The sequence below is a fragment of the Dermacentor andersoni genome, chromosome 2 (genome assembly GCF_023375885.2).
Source record: "Dermacentor andersoni chromosome 2, qqDerAnde1_hic_scaffold, whole genome shotgun sequence".
In the NCBI taxonomy this organism is placed as follows: Eukaryota; Metazoa; Arthropoda; class Arachnida; order Ixodida; family Ixodidae; genus Dermacentor; species Dermacentor andersoni.
In genome coordinates this window covers 22,044,737-22,061,913 of record NC_092815.1, presented here as the reverse complement: position 1 = coordinate 22,061,913, position 17,177 = coordinate 22,044,737, and the positions used below count along the sequence as shown (strand labels likewise).

Genomic DNA, 17,177 nt, shown 5'->3' with positions numbered 1-17,177 from the left:
ATAAGTTCCAGCACTTCCGCAGTGACGATGATGTCAAACAGCTTCTCCGGTCATGAATGCGACAGAAGACATTTTTCTATGCTGCTGGCATTTATGCTTTTATACAATGCTGGGATAAGTGCGACAGTTTCAAGAGATAGTATGTCGGGAAATGAGATCACTTCCACGCGTTTATGTTTTATGCTGATAAATACGGCTTCCGACTTGACCGCCCTTCGTAATTAGCCCAGCAACAAGCCATAATGAAACAATCCTATCGCCGCTTCTAGATTTTTGGTACAATGATACAAACCAGACAACGGGCGTGTCTTCATGCGACTACGAGTACGCATGAGCTCTGTTATTCAAACCCAGCTGCTGCACTCCAGGTACCCTTTTTTTTACAACCGTACTAAACCACTCGAACGCCCTTGAATTAAAGTGACGGATTCTGTTCAACACCACCGCGCCGGTTGATATAAAGAAATTACCACTGTGTATAATTACTGACGACTGTCATCAAGCATTTTAATATTACTTGAACTGCCGTTCCTTGTTAAAAAAAAAGAAATGTGTAAGGCTGAGGTACGCAATGGTGCACTTTGTTATCAAAACTTGCAGAATAGATGGTTCGATATTTTGCGTACAAGCACGTGCTTCGTGGTGATCGCAAAAACTAACGTCACGGCGTATGAGACGCTCACGCATTTGGAGGAAACAGCGACTGTCACCTCCGAGATCTATTATGTAGTTGACGATCTTTGCACTCTGTTTGTTGTGAGATCCTGTAGTCCAAAGTGAATGTGCTCACGAAAAGTTTGTCCAAATGCATGCCGGCATTCAGTTTGAACGAACTGTTTTCTCGATGTCTGATGCGGCATTATTTTTTGCCCAAAGCTTAAACCGCACCGCGCTACACGTTCGCAGCCCTTACAAGAGCACGGAGAAACTGGCTCACTGCGCTCTGCCGAGAACATCATCCTCATCAAGCGCATGCTCATCAAGTGCTCCGACGTGTCGAACCCGGCTCGGCCCATTAACCTGTGCATCCAGTGGGCACACCGTATCGCTGAAGAGTACTGCGCCCAGGTACGTGCGGCTGTCTCCCCACACAATTCTGCACGGCTGTGGCGAGTCCTGCGATGCTGACAGTGAGGCCAGACCAAGTACTGAAGTTCTTGCCGTACTTGAAGTAAATTGTTCTGAAGTCAAAAGGTGTCGCAGAATTTCTAGGCATCGTATAGGTAGTTTCCATTCTACTCGTGAAATCCTTGCGTTACTGAAAAAAAACTCGGAGTTTCCAAAATGCGCATAATGAGCACTTTTAGGAAAACGCGGGCTCTGTTCGAAGGAAGTTATTGCGGTTATGAATATGCTGTTGTCGACGGCATATCACATCATAATGCTGTTTTTTGTACGCATTTCTAGTCATGTTCGCAAAACCCGCCTGGATTCTGCTGCTCTTATTCTGGTTTTAGGAATTTATGGCATGTTTATGTCGCCTTAATGACACACAGCGCATTTTAAGCATTTGAACAAATTATCCTCGCCAGTGACGTTTCACAAAGCGGTGGTAGAGGCGCCATTAGTGCTGCTCACGAATGCATGTGCCAAAAGTCATGCGCTTTGTCATTACGGTAACCTGTTGTTATGTCTCGGGGTAATTGCGCATGCGCAGACGGACGATGAGAAGCGTCTCGGTCTGACCGTGGTGATGCCTGCTTTCGACCGTGCCACCTGCAGCATCCCGAACTCACAGACTGGCTTCATCAACTACTTCGTGCGCGACATGTTCAGGGCCTGGTCAGGCAAGTCACTCTCCCCGCTATGCCCTGCTCTTTTGTGTTCATATTTTTCTAATCTACACGACCGCACATATTTACGCGGATGAAGTGCACCCTTACAAATCACGCACTTAGGTAGCTATAGCAATGCTGGCGCGCATACGTTCCATCTCGCAACATACCTATTCCCCTAGTAGTACATTCCGATGTGTCGCTTGCTGCTATAACACTTGGGAGCGATAATGTAATGATTGTATCCCAATTATTTTTCCTTTCTACCCTTTGTCGGTTGTCCGAGTGGCGCTCTGCCAACGTTATCTCTGGGATTGGCCTGTCATGTGTCCTAGATAGTAAGAAAAGAACAGAATCGAGCGAAAGAAATCCTTACATTATATTGGCCTCAATTTTTTGCTGAGTCATTAAAGTATGTACGCCAGTTATCACAAGCCTTTATTTTTTTTTCTCCACAGATACGCTTCAGCTTTAATCCACTCCGACTGCTTGACGTTATCTAGCCCTACACATAATCGCGGCATAGGAACCCTTCGAGGCTCTTATATTTTTTCCTGAGTAATATTGAAAAAGAAAAGAAAGTTACATTCATAAAGCTAAACCACTGACAAGGTTTCAGTCTCGGCGCCTTCTTACCGCAAGACGTCGATTGCCTGCCAAACTACCGCCAAGGGGACGAATGTTGCCAGCAGAAGAGCATAAATTCAGTTTATTACCAACGTTCAATGCCCCGGCCGCCGCTGTTCTGGGAGCTTGGAAGTCGAGCTGTGATCTTTCGCCATGCGAGCTGGAGTATCGTTTCCTGCATGTGAAAGCAAAGAATAATGCAAGAACTGTGACGAGGTTTATATCACTCGGGCGACTTTCGGTTTCAAGGGAGCATCCATAGTTCTTGGCCGGAACTCCTAAACGTTGCTGTAGCATCGTTCCAACGTCGCCTGTTTATAAATAATTTGTTTTTGACTTCCGTTTCCGCCCTGATGTACTTCTGGATCAATGTACTCACAGTTCGCTTGTGTAATATGACGCAGTCTTGACGGTTTTTGCTAAGCTTGCAACGTTGTGAGAAGGCATTAGTCAAGATCCAATACGGCGGTAATAAAGTGTATGAAGGCATAGCTCGCTTGCAAACGTGCTTAGCGTCCTAAATAAATTAAAGTGTTCTCGGAAGTGTAATATATAGGGGAGTGCTCTGAATTATTTTCGATCACCGGTACAAGTAACAATACAAGATCGTTTCTGCATTTCATCCCCATCGTAACGCTTCTGCGGTGGCACGAAGTCGTAGCCACATGGCGTATAGCTACTAAATCACCTCGTTGAGAGTTCTGTGAAATTAATTAGCGTCAAAGCATTGGCTAGCTGGTTGTTCACATTCAGGCGAAAACAACGCTAAGGACGTGAACAAAGTGAAGGCACATAGAAAAACGACTCCTTGCGACACAGCGCAACGCGTCGTTTCTATGTGCCTTAACTTTTTCCGTGACCGTGAGGTTAGATCATTATTATTTTAATTTTTTCATGCAACTACTTCTCTTTATATCTTTCTTAAAAGGTAGCCTCATCCCGGAGCCAAAAGCGATTTTGTTACACAGATATGCATGTGAAGTATAAGAATGGTCTCATTAGGTTATAGCTGAGCCCTCTAGAGGAAAAAAAAAAGATAAATTCTATTGACTTTTGAAAGCACAATTCAAAGTAGGGTGTGAAAAGTTTATAAATTCATAACTCCAATTACAAAACATACATCGTAATTCCACCCGTTCAAAAACAGGCAGATACATTACTTTACAGGTTACTTGAAACTGTTACTTCTTTTGCGCGAGTTTTGGAAAAATGATATTTGCAAAGTAGGAGCTTACTTCAGATCACTTTATAAATACGTCCATTTTGTCTGCCTTGGATATTCTAAGTGATGCAATTCAGTGTTGGAATATCGTCCTTCGTCGAGAGTAATCAAGTTGTAAACGAGAGGCTTCATTTCTGGCAAGTGTTTTTTTCATTTCAGGTGATTCTTCATAATATGGACGAACTGAATAAAAAAAATGTACTCCCAACAGTCAGTACATTTTAAATGCAACCTCATTTAAATGCTCGCCACCAATGTGTATGTCGAGCAAAACGATTTCTCCAGAGGAACCCCACGAGGTAACGCTTCCCGTTAAAGCACGAATATCAACGCCTCCTGAGAGAAATGCATGCACTACGAGCATAAATAACGAAGGGGAAAAATCACGACTCATATAACGGCTGCGAAAATGCGACCAAGCTTGCGTCTCAGCCGCCATTGCATAGTGGGCTTTTCGCTATAGTACGGTGACGAGGGCGCCGCACTATGGCGCCAAGTGCATGAACATGGCTGCTAAGCAAAGCATCAAGATGGCAGTGACAAAAAGAAGAAACTTGCCTGTGATGATGCAACCGGTGGGATATTTCCGTAGCCAATGAGAAATCCAAGATGGCTTTTGCGGCAGGAGCCATCGTAGTGCGGGCCTCCTTGACGGCCTTACCGCTCTTTTCGCCTTTTATTCCCTTTCTCTCTTTTGCCGTGCAATGCCGTCGAGGGAAAGTTACGTCACGGTACTTTTCTGTTATTTTCACGAATAATCACTATCTCTGCTGCAGAACGTATACTTTTGCGAAGCTAAAAATGCACCGTAGGGACTCCTCCCTCCCGTCACTTTTCCCCGGCCGTAAACGGTGAAGCAACGGAACGCCAACAAGCAGCACTGTAAATGGGAGAAGCGCAGCACGACGACGTGTGGTTGGCGTCGCCAAAACCTGGCAAGCCGCCGGCTTAGCAGCTGCGCGTGGGGACACACTTTGTTGCAGCACGAAAAGACGTACGCTGAGAACAAGAGCGCTGTTCCTGGCCCTTGCGTATCGTAACGCGGCAAAGAAATATGTTACCATACCAACTCGCCCAGCTGTTTAGCCTGCTACAAAACATTTCTTGTCCATGGGGCTATGGCGTACTGCTGCAGAGCATCAGGTCGCGGGTTCGTTTCCCGGCCGCGGCACCGCCGAATTTTCGTGGGGGGCGAAATGCAGGAAAGGGCGTGCACTTTGAGTTAGGTGCGCTTAGATTGACGTGCAGGTGATCGAAAATAATCCCGAGCCCTACGCGCGACGTTCCTCGTAACCCACTGTGCAGTTTCGACAAGAGGGAAAAAAAACAAAAGAAGGGAGCAGGACGCTGGGAATGAGAGAAGTACGCAAACTCTCAATTATGACGTGAAGCAACGTTTTGGCCCGTCTTACAGCGAACGTTAGGTTTTCGCGCTGCGGCGGCTGCGGAGTTGGCCGGCGAAGGCTGGCAGCGTACGACGGCGTAAAGTCGATGTCAAATGACAAAGCCGCAAACCTAGCCTGTGTCTGAACTCCGAATTTGTTTTGAAACGTAATTATCGAGAGTTATAGAACACAAGTTACCTTGCGCGTACTTCACTCGAATAGACAACTTCTTTGCCGGTTTATCGCAGCCTGGAATTCATAATTTGTGTCGCCTTTCGCCGGCTCTTGGCCTCTTGGCTAATATCAATTTAGTATCTGTTCTTATGAGTACAGTCGTGCGATAGTGTTCCTTTTTTTATGATCTTAATGGAGAGAGTAGGTCTCTATACAAAAGCTTGTATGTAACGAAGAAATCGTACCAGACGCATTGAAGCGTTTCCAAAATCTTGGGTAGATTTAAGGCAGTGGCAAAAGTCTTCTCAAGCGTGCGATGACTACCTGGTATAGGTTCACTGTCTTTGATATATGAGCTGCTCGGTTTGGCAAACATTTTTGAAAGTGTGTCTTTTTTTTTTTTTTTTTTTTTTTTGTAGCGTTTCGACAAATTTTCAGTTCATCATTTCTTATCATGCGTCGCCGCCTATCTTAGCGATACTTGCGGTTCAGCGACGTATGAAACCCGCCCGAGTCAATGATAAAGTGCGCAGAGAATAGAAAATGAAATGGGTTGTTAGAATATATGGTTACTGGCTCTTTGTTATTCACTTGAGGCGAAGTGGTATGAAAGGGTTATTGAAGAAAATTTCCATGGCTGTGTTGCTTCAACAATTTCGTTTTTTAAACAAGGGGAGGTGTGCGAGCGAAAAGTCGGACAGAGGTCCTCGCATGTGCTTTTGCTGTAATGTATTTTTACTTTTAAACATAAGCTGTCGAAATGTTTTCGCACTGACTCTCCTATTATACCCGTCCTTTCTCTGTGCACGCAGACTTCGGCGAGTTCCCGGAGCTCATGGAGTACATCGAGAAGAATTACATTTATTGGAAAGACAAGGAGCCGTCGTCTGGTCAACAAGGGAATCACTAATTTCTCGTCACTAGTTCACCTCAGGAGTGACTTGAATCATCTTCACTGTTGGGGGGGGGGGGGGGGGGGGGGGGGAGTTGATGACCATTGAAATGGTAGACTGAGTGAGAGACACAGACGTTAGAGAAAGGACCCTGCTGCGCCGCTCCGAGTTTGGTCGAACAGGAAAGCTCGCTTGGCGATGCGGGAATGGCTCTCGTGTATATCTGGAGAAACATCGTTTGAGCGTCCTGCTAATCTGCAAGCGTCTACGGCCCCATCTTGCGGTCGCGGCTCCGACACCTGTGCACGCGGTGCGTGGCGCGGCAACAGCGAAGTGCACGCTTGTACTGCGGTGGTGTGTGTCAGAGGCGAACCGCAACTCGAGTGACGTCCGTAGCATCGACAGCATTGACAGTGCGTTGGGACTAACGACGAAAGGTCTTGTCTTGATCTAGTGCGTGACCTTCCTGGTGGAAACATTCCTTGCTTGCATCCTCCCGTAAACTGTTTGTTGCCGTCACTGCTAGCCCTTAAGTTTCATTAGAAAAACAAGGTGGGCAACAAGGGAGATACCGGATAAGGATCAGCAGCAAGGTAGGTATATGAAAGAAAAAGAAACATATGGGGGAAATGTTTATGTTCGCCTCAACATCCTCAGCATCAGCCACGCTGCTCGTAATAAGTGTTTATCGCAGTCAACAAAGCAGCTAGTCTGCAAAGTGTTTCACCTAAACATGTTATTGCACATTGTTTGTCGTGTCCCGTTCCGAAGTGCAACTCCGTTTTCGTCCGCTTTTTTTTTTCTTGTTTATTTCTGCAAGCAATGATGTTTGTATGCAGCAAAACACCGGCAGCTGAGCTGTTGCGATGAGCCCCGCTCATGGTCGTTAAAACATGAGGCATATGCGAAGACAGGCTCCGTGCTGAAGCTTGTCATTTCTGCTACTGGGCAGCTCTTAAGCGTTCTGTCTGTGTCTCGCGCGCGCCAGCCTCTTCAGAGGCGTACATTCTGGTCAACGCTGGTGTTTACTAACAGTGCGCCGAAACAAACGTATCGGCGTTCTTCACTCGGCCTCTTCAATTCCGACATCTGCTGGCGCAATATCTTGCGGTCACATCTGGGTTCCTACATTCGAATGTTCGCGTTCGTCATTACCTCATGTGGCCCCACTTCGGTGTTTGTGTTGCTCCTTCTGTCTGTACACTCGACATGGGCGGAGCGTGAAAACTGGTTGGAGCATCATCCGCCCTAGAATTTGTTATTCACGCATGTTGCTGTAAGTTTGGCTGGTCGTACCGCATTGAAACTGATATTAGCAAACATGACTAGTCCTGCTAAGACCTAAGGACTGCACCAGCAAGGCGCACGAGTGATATCGCGTTCACCCAGTATGGGCGAGGAAAACTTGCTGGCAGGCTCACGAACGTTGGTGTTGAGTACACGCTTCCTGGTTTCTGTCCTTTGTTGCAAGGTTAAAGTACGCCGAGGATGCCTTACGTGGAGTGGTGAGCTCGACTGCGCAGACCTCGCGGAAGAAGAGCGTACGTGTTGTCCAGAAGAGCACAGCGAGGGCCAGCTGCCGCAGGGTGTCACTGTGTGCACGCCGCTCCTTTTATGCATTGTTACGCACACACTTTTATCGCGTTGGTGGCGACTCTGAAGCTGCGCGATCTGGCAGGCTGACGCTAATGGTAAAATGGGCAAATTAAGACATTGTGACGCGGAACGCACGGCAAATCGTCGAGGAATCCGAAACGATGAATATAATGATCGCACATCAGGTCGCGCATTGCGCACCACCTAGTGCTCGCTATCCAATGTTGCATCAACTTTTCAAGGAAATCGGTGAGAGATGTCAGCAGCAATTACCGCTACCATTATCACGTGCAAATGAGGATAAATACAGAACTTGGAAGCTCAGAATTGTGGACTCGTAACGGCTAACGACAACGATTACGTCCCGGACGGCGTGGCGCCGAAGCGGTTTAAACTTTACAAGGCTGTTTTATAAAAGCTTCTAGAGTCGCAGTCGCATTCGAGAACAGACGAAGGATGGTAATAGCATGTGAAAACTAATGCTGAGCCAGCGAGAGTCGGAAATACAAACTCGTTTGGAAGCAACCACTCGGCGTGCCAGCTTCTTAGTGGGAGAGAAAACTTGTATCGGTATTCACATGTCGCTAGCGAAAACATGGCACAAAGACGGGTGCCGACAAATATATCTGGTTTGCTACAAGAGGATGCTTCCTGGTGGTCGCTGGACGCTACTACTCTGATGTCTGTATGCATGGTAAGCCAGCGTCTCCAGCTCGACATTCGGACGTAACCTCCAGAAATTTTTATAGAGCCCGTCTGAAGTTTATGGGACTTGGTGGTTGGCGAATAAGAGCACTCACAGTTGACTTGAGAGTATACACCCGCGAGTGCCTCTGTTAGTTGTCTGAACTGCCACACTTCCTCCCCCACGCCCGCCTTCCTCCTACAGCGAAGCTGGTATTCTTATACCCCCCCCCCCCCCCCCCCCCCCCAACGCATTTGTCGTGTCCGTGGGCAAAAATAACCCCTTTCGAGGACCGATACCGGAGGTTATGCAATCTTAAGCTAAAATTGAAGCGAAAGCGCGCATATTCTTTCGAATCACACATAAAGTGCATATCGCATAGGTCGTGTCGATAAAGAAAAGTATGAAACACGTCTCGTGTCAACATGGTGGATGATAAGGCGGTAGTTAACAATGGGAAGCACAGAATGATTGATGCTTGTAACAGGGGGCCTGGCGTCAATGCCCAGACAAAATAAAAACTAAAGTGCAGGTTTGGGATCGTACAGTTTCTAACACAAGATATATATATATATATATATGCAATGCAATCCATAATAAGGCATTGCATTTGTGTTGTGACAGTGCTATGGGAAGGCTACGCACATTGCGGACGCCTGAAGAGCAGCGTGCATACGAGGAGCGGCGAAGAGAGCAAAGACGACAATGTGAACATCGACATCACGCATGAGCGTCGTGTCCAGGACGCTCGACGCAAGCGCGGCAGGATGATGGTGAATGTCGTGAAGGCGAAAATGCGGACAAGCGATGATGGTGAAATGCAATAAATCGTTTCAAGGGTGCAAATTATAAATTTAAGAAAGAATTTCTCAACTCGGAATTTGGATTTAGTCGCTCCGTGTGCGGTCGACTGTGGTTCCAGGTTAAATGCATTTCGCGTGTGTATGAATAATTACGTAAAGTGTATGTGAATGCCGCCATTTGAATAATTTCAAGCCACGTCGCAATGGTCGTTCTAGGTGTTGTTTACAGCTTCGCTGTCCAATCACCTTCACAGCGTGAATTGGAGCACAGGTTGTTTTCTTCTCTTGTTGTCTTTGAGCCCACGTTAATGGCGTCGCGCGATGGCAAGCGAACAGGCCTGTGATAAGCAATGTGTAAGCCCATAATCTGGTGTCTGCACATGTCTCCAGTACATCTGATAGCGTTCAAACGACCGCCTCATTTCGGACAGCACTGTCCTCATTCCGTGTCATCCTTCACAAGGTCATATTGTTCAAATCATGAAGACCCTCCTCTTATAGTAAGGCTGGTGAAAAATATGAAAATTGGTGTAAGTTACGGCCTCCTTCAAACTACGCTCAATTCCCATTCGTCCAGCGCAGGAATGGTAAATTACGATTCATCAAGCGCAGGAATGATGTAAACTGCTGGCATCGCATTTAGCTTTGCTTACTGCTTTATTTCTTGGCACGCATTCTAATTTCAACTGCGTTATTGTACCGCTTTCGGTAGCAACGCAGCAGCAGCATGCCACTAAAACCGTTTTTCATACTAACGCTATTAGAGGGGAAGAGCTAGCGCTGCAGTTGTTCAGTCATCGTGGAAATTATCGGTAGTGCATGCCTTTGCTATAAGTTGGCACAGCTTTTTTTTTTTCTTTTTTTTTTTTTTGTTCGAAAGCGCACTGCAGCTGCTTCCGTTGTCATTTTCGGTTCAGTCGTGTGCAAGCCGGTATTTCGCATCCATCCCGTTGTGGCTGAATTACATGTTGCAGTGTTACGCTTACTGCTAATAAGTCGGCGCGAGAGTTACAGCGAGCGCAACCTTTCTCGGAACAGTTCTCTAGTGACGCTGGTGAAACGAGCACCGAAGACGCTTTGAGTTAATTTAGCTCTGATGCTCGCGCTGGTCGAACAGTGGTACGGGTATACAGTCAATGCGCTTTCACGCATGTGCCAGGTTCTCGATGTAACTGGATCAACGCGGTGGCAAAAAGTGTGGCGTGACTATAAAAGTGACCGTCGACGCTTATTGTCGTTGTTTTGTACCTCGAATGAAGTCGGCTGAATTGGAAGCATGCCTGCGTTCTAAAGGAGTAGTGAAATTTGTAATAGTATTTTACCTCGTTTGTTTCTTTATTTTTTGTGGATAGCTGTGCACCTCGTAATCTGACTTATTGAAGACTTTATTCAAGTGTTCATCTTCACACTTGGGAAGGAAGGACAAAAGGCTACAGGGCCTGGCGGAGCTCCCATTCTGGGCGACAGTTGCACACAAGCTGTTGCAGCCGAACGTAAATGTTAATCGAGTACATTTAAAGCAAACATACGCAATCCAGAACAGGTAAAACTGCAAGAAATCATACGCATGAGACGAAATGCATAAACTAAAGAGCGCTATATGCATAGGTATCACTACATTAACAACAAACACTAAGCATTACAATTTGTTTTTTATAAAGAAAGATTCCATCAAGTCTACATTCCATGAACGTGCAAGAAATATTTAATGACATTGTTTTAATACAACCAGTTCAAACGCCCGCCGAACGCAGCGGGCAGCACGTCTCATCACGGCAGTCGGAGATGGTGTAAACTCGTTGCCATCAACTGTTAGCGCGCGCACCACTGAGGCCACTGCAGTAGATGAAGGCCATACCACTACTGGGGGGCAACCTGTGACCGCCACTGATAGCTCAGCGCGTAGAGCCGGGAACGCCCAAGGCGAAGCCATAGATGCGCAGCTGCCTCGCTCGACAGAATAACAAGGTGATGGGGAAGCTTTCGTCGGTGACAGGGCGACACGATCATCATGCGGACTGCTTCTACAGGTCTCAGTGGCGGGGGCGTCATCGGTTGGTGACACCACGTAGCCCCACAACCTCCTCCATGCTGTCGCGTGCTTCATGGCCAGGCGTGCTTCGAGCTGCCCGCTTTAAGCGATTATGTAATTAGTTCATTTTAACTCGCGTTATACTACAATTTCCATTCGTGCAGCACGAGAATTGATGCTATGAATTATCTAGCGTGGGAATGTCGGATATCGCAAATAGCTTCAGCAACTACGGAGCCGACAGTTACCTAACAAACAAAGAAGCAATCTGAGACTTCCTTAACGTTTGACACCATGCCGACATCATACGTATAACTGCCCGAACATCACGGTCGCCCGCCTCCTCCTCACGCTTCTGGGTTGCCACCAATAGCGTCGCTGCGAGTGTCACAAGTGCTGTTAGCGAAGCCGAGGTTACATTCAGAGCACATATCAAAACCAAGTATAGAAAAAAAAAGAAGCGCCTGCTAAGGTACTAGTCCTCTTAACCTCACTTTTCTGTCCGTGCCAAAGAACTGCACCCGTAGTCAACGCGACGCGACCTAGAATTATTTGTTTTACCAGTGTTCTTTGCTCAAGGAAGAAAAGTCCCCGCCCATCCGTAGTCCCCGTCGCCGATTGCGTTTCATGTACGAAAACGGAAAGCGGGTTGTGGCAAGATAATGTCTCGCGATTTTGCAAGATGCGTGCATTGACCAGCTACGATGGAGTCGCCACTTTCTAATCACTGTTACCCTTTAGTGAATGAAACGGAAAGGAAAAGGTATCCGCTGTTGCCGTCATCTTAGTATGAAACCTTATGATTGCCGTTCATCTTCCCTTCAAGGTTCTCAATGATTCGTGGAGCCACTGAGTGCTGCAGCTAGTATGAATTTTCGATGCTGTCGAATGAACTGTGAAAGCCCTCCGGCGAACGAACACGAATGGATGCATGTTGCACAGCTAGAGAAGTGAACTGCTTTTTTGGGTAATATTATGCATGTTGAATGTGACACCGGCTGCTCTAAAATAAGGCAGCGCTTGAAGTCGCCTAATATGTTGCTTAGAGCTCGGGGTTAAAATTACGCTTGCTAAACTCGCTTGCGCTAATTAACTTCAACTAAAGCGGCAAGCGGCAGCCGCTTTCGGCGTGCCATTCACTTCAGCGTTAACCGTGGAACGTAGGTCAGATCGTTCAAAACTCCACGAGACATTTTGCCAGGCTCTTCACAGGGGAAGTAATGTGGCCTTCCCTTTCTTTGTATTCGAAAGCTTCTTAAGTAAGGCAGTCATGTAATTCCCGTGCTCGACAGGACCGCTATCCCTGCTGATCTCATCTGCTGTCTTAGCTTGCGCTAGGACAGTAGATGAGATCATTATTTTCAGAGCGGTCTCGACAGTCTGCCATCTTGAACTCTTTTGCGAACACACATCTGTGTGTGTGAACGGCATAGTAAGAATTGTCGTTTCGTCTTGCAGCTAAACATTCGGCGAGCTGACATTGCTGGACAACCGTACTGCACGCTCAAATTTTTTTCTCAGACACTGCACTTATCGCGGTATTTGCGTCCGCGCGGAGACAAAACTGTACATCCATACGTTCTGCTCTTTCTTTTCCTCTTTACATTCACAGAAAATTCTACGATGGCGAATTCGGGCGCCTTAGGTGCGCAGAAGAGCCACCGCGCACTGTGCTTATGGCCACGTATACTTCTGGAGTGTTGCACACATTTTTACGGCAGTGCTGAACGTAACGATTTCGCGTGAACATGCGGTGAAAATCGTCGTAGTTATGGTACTCCAGGCAGAGAGCACCTTACTTCTGAACAAGGTCGATGTCGCCATTCGGGCCTGGATTTCTTGTGCGTATGACATATGCGAGACCTGCAGCGGCAGCGCTCGGTAGCAGCACGAAATTGAGAGCTCCGAGGTCGTTGGTGCGTCTTTGTGTTCACGCATGCCGGACGTCATGCATGAGATGTGCGCGTCACAAACAGCTAAGTGCGTGTGAGTTTGACTGTGTGCGTGCTTAGGTATTGTAAGTGCCAACCAACCACTCCTCATTTCCCAATAAAATTGTTGCCAAAGCGGAACCTCTGTTTTTCCTGTTCCCGTTCCGTTGGTTGTTCTTGTTTTGTTTTATTTAGCACGTCCTGCTTTTGACAGGGCATATTTTCAAGCACCTTGTAAAATGTCCTTAATTCGACCGCAGTAGCACGAGTGTGCGGCTTTTAAGTAGGTTAATGATTAAACTGAATAAATAATATGTGCTATAGATTGTTGTCTCGGTTTCATAATCATGTTCGTTTTTGCTATCTATTACTGCAATTATTAAGATGATGAATCATCAAGTCGGAAATTTAAAGGCTTGTGCGCAGTATTGCAGTGCTCAGTTCACATATTGCAATTAAAATACATCTTAAGAGCAGAAAATTTCTCGTTGGCTAACCATTTAACCAGTTTCTAGTTTGTTATATTTAATGGAAAGAGTGAAGTTCTAGTTGCTAGTGAAAGCAGAACTTCGATCGAGGCCGTCAAGTATTTTGTAAAAGTCGATGAAAATCACCATGTTTAAATTTTGGCACATCGCGACATTGCAACATTGTACTGCTCCCCGACTATGCAAAGGGGAAAAACGCTGTCACGTTTTAGTTACAGTGAAGAATCAAACACTACCATAGCGTGAGTTAATAATTGAACTCTTTATTGGGTGAATTTATGCCCATAAAAGCAAGCAGCACACATAGCTATGCATTGACATAGCATGGTGGCAGCAGTTGGGCCCTCAGTACTCACGCAGCGCTCACCGGTGCCGCAATAGTAGTAGCAAGTACTCAGTACTCACAAGCGCCGGTCGTCATGCGGTCCGAGCATCGTGGTTGAGTAGCTGAGCACTGTACGCGTGATATCACACTTTGTATCTACGCGTCATACAGCGTCTGAATTGAGTAATAATTGACCTATTTTAATTAGCACTAAGTTCCCACGAACGGCGGGAATCTATAGTTTAGGCGTAACTTTCGTTGGTGTTTGCGCTGGACGCTATTCTTGTTTAAAACGATGTGAAAAAAGAGCACACTACAAAGTGTGCATACTACAAGCTAGAGCACTCTCCAAAGTTGTTCAAATTTTAAGTTTACTCCGCTAACACGTAAGCACTTATTTCTCGACATCCTAATTGCAACATGCTATGGGCAACCAGCGCTGAAACGTCACGTGCATACAGCAGCGCAGTAACGCACAGCCTAGCGAGCGGTGGAAACAGTTTTCAGTAGCACGTGTTGCGATCTCGCGTCGGCAATTTCACCGCTCATCTTGAGGTACTACATCTTTCTAAATTCTGGCTTGACTGGGAACCGACGTGCTACAAGGTATGTGCTTGTGGCGTAGCCAGATCTTGGCTGCACGTACAGAGCTAGCAAGCGTTCGTACAAGCGCGCTTCTGTTATCATCCAAAATGTCGTACCATTTTTGTGGGACCCCCATCGGATGTTGTCAGCATACTTCAACTGCACTCTCAAACTGCCGCAGCACCGCCTCGTCAGCGCTGGTTTCCCATGGGGCTGACCAAATTTGCATTAGATCAACGTAGGTATGCTGCGCAGTCAGCAATTTTTCTATGCTGCCTTCACACTCGGTACGATGCTCTGCATTATGATACAATCGTAAAGCGAGTGGGCGTGTCGTTTCTTTTTTTTTTTTTTTTTGCAACGTGTTCGTTGCAAATCACCGGGCCACGTCAGCTACCCGGTGCAGTACCGGCTACAACCACGTCCTGTGCCACGTGGGTCCCGGGTGCACTGCCGTCACTGCGCAAACCAACCCCTTCAAGCGGCAGCGATGGAGTGCGACATCTGCGGCGCGTTGGAGTTAAACGGCGGTCTCTTGCGACACGACGACCAGCCACCGCCACGTCGTGACGGTCACACTGTCTGACACGCTATAGCTTGGATGTCTTTCTTTTTATTATTTAGCAGGTGTTTACAGAGTAATTTGTCGTATTTCTTTGTCACTTTGCTGGCTTGCTCACTTTCGTGTTATAAATGTTCTGTCATGTACATGTTGTCTCCGGTCTGTTTCTAGAGCACCTAAATTCGTGACACGCAGCTTCGCCCGAAAGGCGAAGCATCGATTGCGATAGCATATTAGCAAACAGCTATACGAAGTAAGGATAGCAGTTTTATCGGTCGTATAAACTTCTAAGCATTGGCTTAGTAATTAAATTAACAAGCATGGTGTCACGCGCGTACAAATAAACATCAACACATCTCACTTGATGACCGCGCATACTCGCTGTAAGAACGCTGGAGTGAAAAAGCGCGGCAGCAGCAGCGAGCCAAGTGACCTTCGTGCCGCCTCTCGCTTCAACACGAACCAAGTGGCAAGAACACAGCGCACACTAAGCTATCAGCACTCGGCACACTCTGTCCCCATCGCAAATTGTTTTCAGGATAGGGCCCGCGCGGCCGCCGCCGGAGTAGAACCGCGCCCCCCTCATCCCTGCCCTCCCCCCGGGGCCTTGCACACGACGGAGGACGGCGCGCTTCCTCCCCACTTTCCCCCCTTGCACGCGCATGATTAAGCCACCATCGTCAGCTCACCCTCGCACGCTTTCAATCGCACATACAGCACACGACGGGCGGCGACGATGGTACCGCCCTTGGACTTTGTACCGAACGTCACAGCGACGCCAATGGCGACTTCGGATATTTTTATGGCGATATCTAAAATGCGCTTGGAGTGCCCATGTGATTGCTATCGCAATGAAAACGTTCACTCCCAGTGAGGGCAATATGCAAAGGTGTCACAGAACCAACCAATAAACATTACTTTCACGGATGTGTGTTAAACCGAGGTCGGGCGAAAGCATAGTAGATTTACGTATATAGGGATGATGTAGAGGGAAGCAGCTTTGGAACTATATTGAACACCAAAGAATGAAATAAAGAAATTACTGCAGAAGCTCCCTAGTGGGACCTGTCAGATAGTGCGTAAGCATTATTGCCAGTCGCTCTTCTTGCACTCATGCACCGAACGATTGATTGAATGGCCAATTTTCGCACACCGCGGCTCGCTGTATCGAGGATGACGCATTATACTGCAAGTGTCACAATTACCTGTTTCAGTTACCTAATTGGGGATCCTAAGCATTCGCAATTAAGTTTATTGAGCGAAATAATTATTGCAATCGTAATTAATATGCATTAGGGTTAAGTAATGTAATGTACATATCTGCATTATTCTTATTAATATATATTGGCATTAGGCAACGTAAACGTAGTTAGTATTAATGAGGAATAATCAATCTAAAGTACCCCGAATTAACATTGATTAGGCTTCAATGACTTAACCTTAACTAGTCTTGGCTAGACTAATTATTTTACCGTACATTAATAATATCGTCACCATTAATTATCCTCAATTATTCATCATTACGCTTAAGTAGCTTCATTATAATGATTCTACATTAGGTTTCCTCATCGTTAATTACTTTTAAGGAGCCTTACTTAGGCTTGATTAATTGCATCGCAATTAATAATATTAGTGCCTCATTAACCTTAAGCACTCTTAATACGTCGTCAATAATCTGTACATCTAGTCATAATCATAAATTTCAGTAATCATACATGATCATAAAGTACAAGGCATTGCATATTTCGCTGCGCCCGTTCGAAAAAAGGGTTTTGCGCTCACCGCTGCACTGTTCTTGCTCAAATTTTGCTGAAAGATCGCATTTTGAAGTCTATGTGGGTCTATGTGGGTTTGAAGCATATGTGCGTTTATTGACCAGTTGCCTTCACTCAATAAGATCACGTTCTCGTGACGCCTGCGGCAAAAAGGACGTTCCACGTCCGCCGCCAAGGTCTGTGAGTGGTGGCGCTGGCTAACACTCCCAGGGTTCTACTAGGACACATAAATACCCAAGAAAGTGGATGGGAAAACGGCGCCGCGGTAGCTCAATTGGTAGAGCATCGCACGCGATATGCGAAGGTTGTGGGTTCGCTT

At 46.5% G+C, this 17,177-nt stretch overlaps 1 protein-coding gene across 3 annotated transcripts in view; it reads left to right on the top strand.

Annotated features, from left to right (window-relative positions):
• LOC126542828 (high affinity cAMP-specific and IBMX-insensitive 3',5'-cyclic phosphodiesterase 8B-like) overlaps positions 1–6,873 on the top strand; it is a 386,400-nt gene extending 379,527 nt beyond the window's left edge. For all 3 annotated transcript variants that reach the window (XM_050189936.3, XM_050189939.3, XM_050189938.3), the window contains 3 exons: positions 907–1,068; positions 1,658–1,787; positions 5,996–6,873. In XM_050189936.3, the coding sequence (XP_050045893.1) occupies positions 907–1,068; positions 1,658–1,787; positions 5,996–6,093 (390 nt within the window). In that variant the 3' untranslated portion in view covers positions 6,094–6,873. The remainder of the gene's footprint in view (positions 1–906; positions 1,069–1,657; positions 1,788–5,995) is intronic.
• The last annotated feature ends 10,304 nt before the right edge of the window (positions 6,874–17,177 follow it).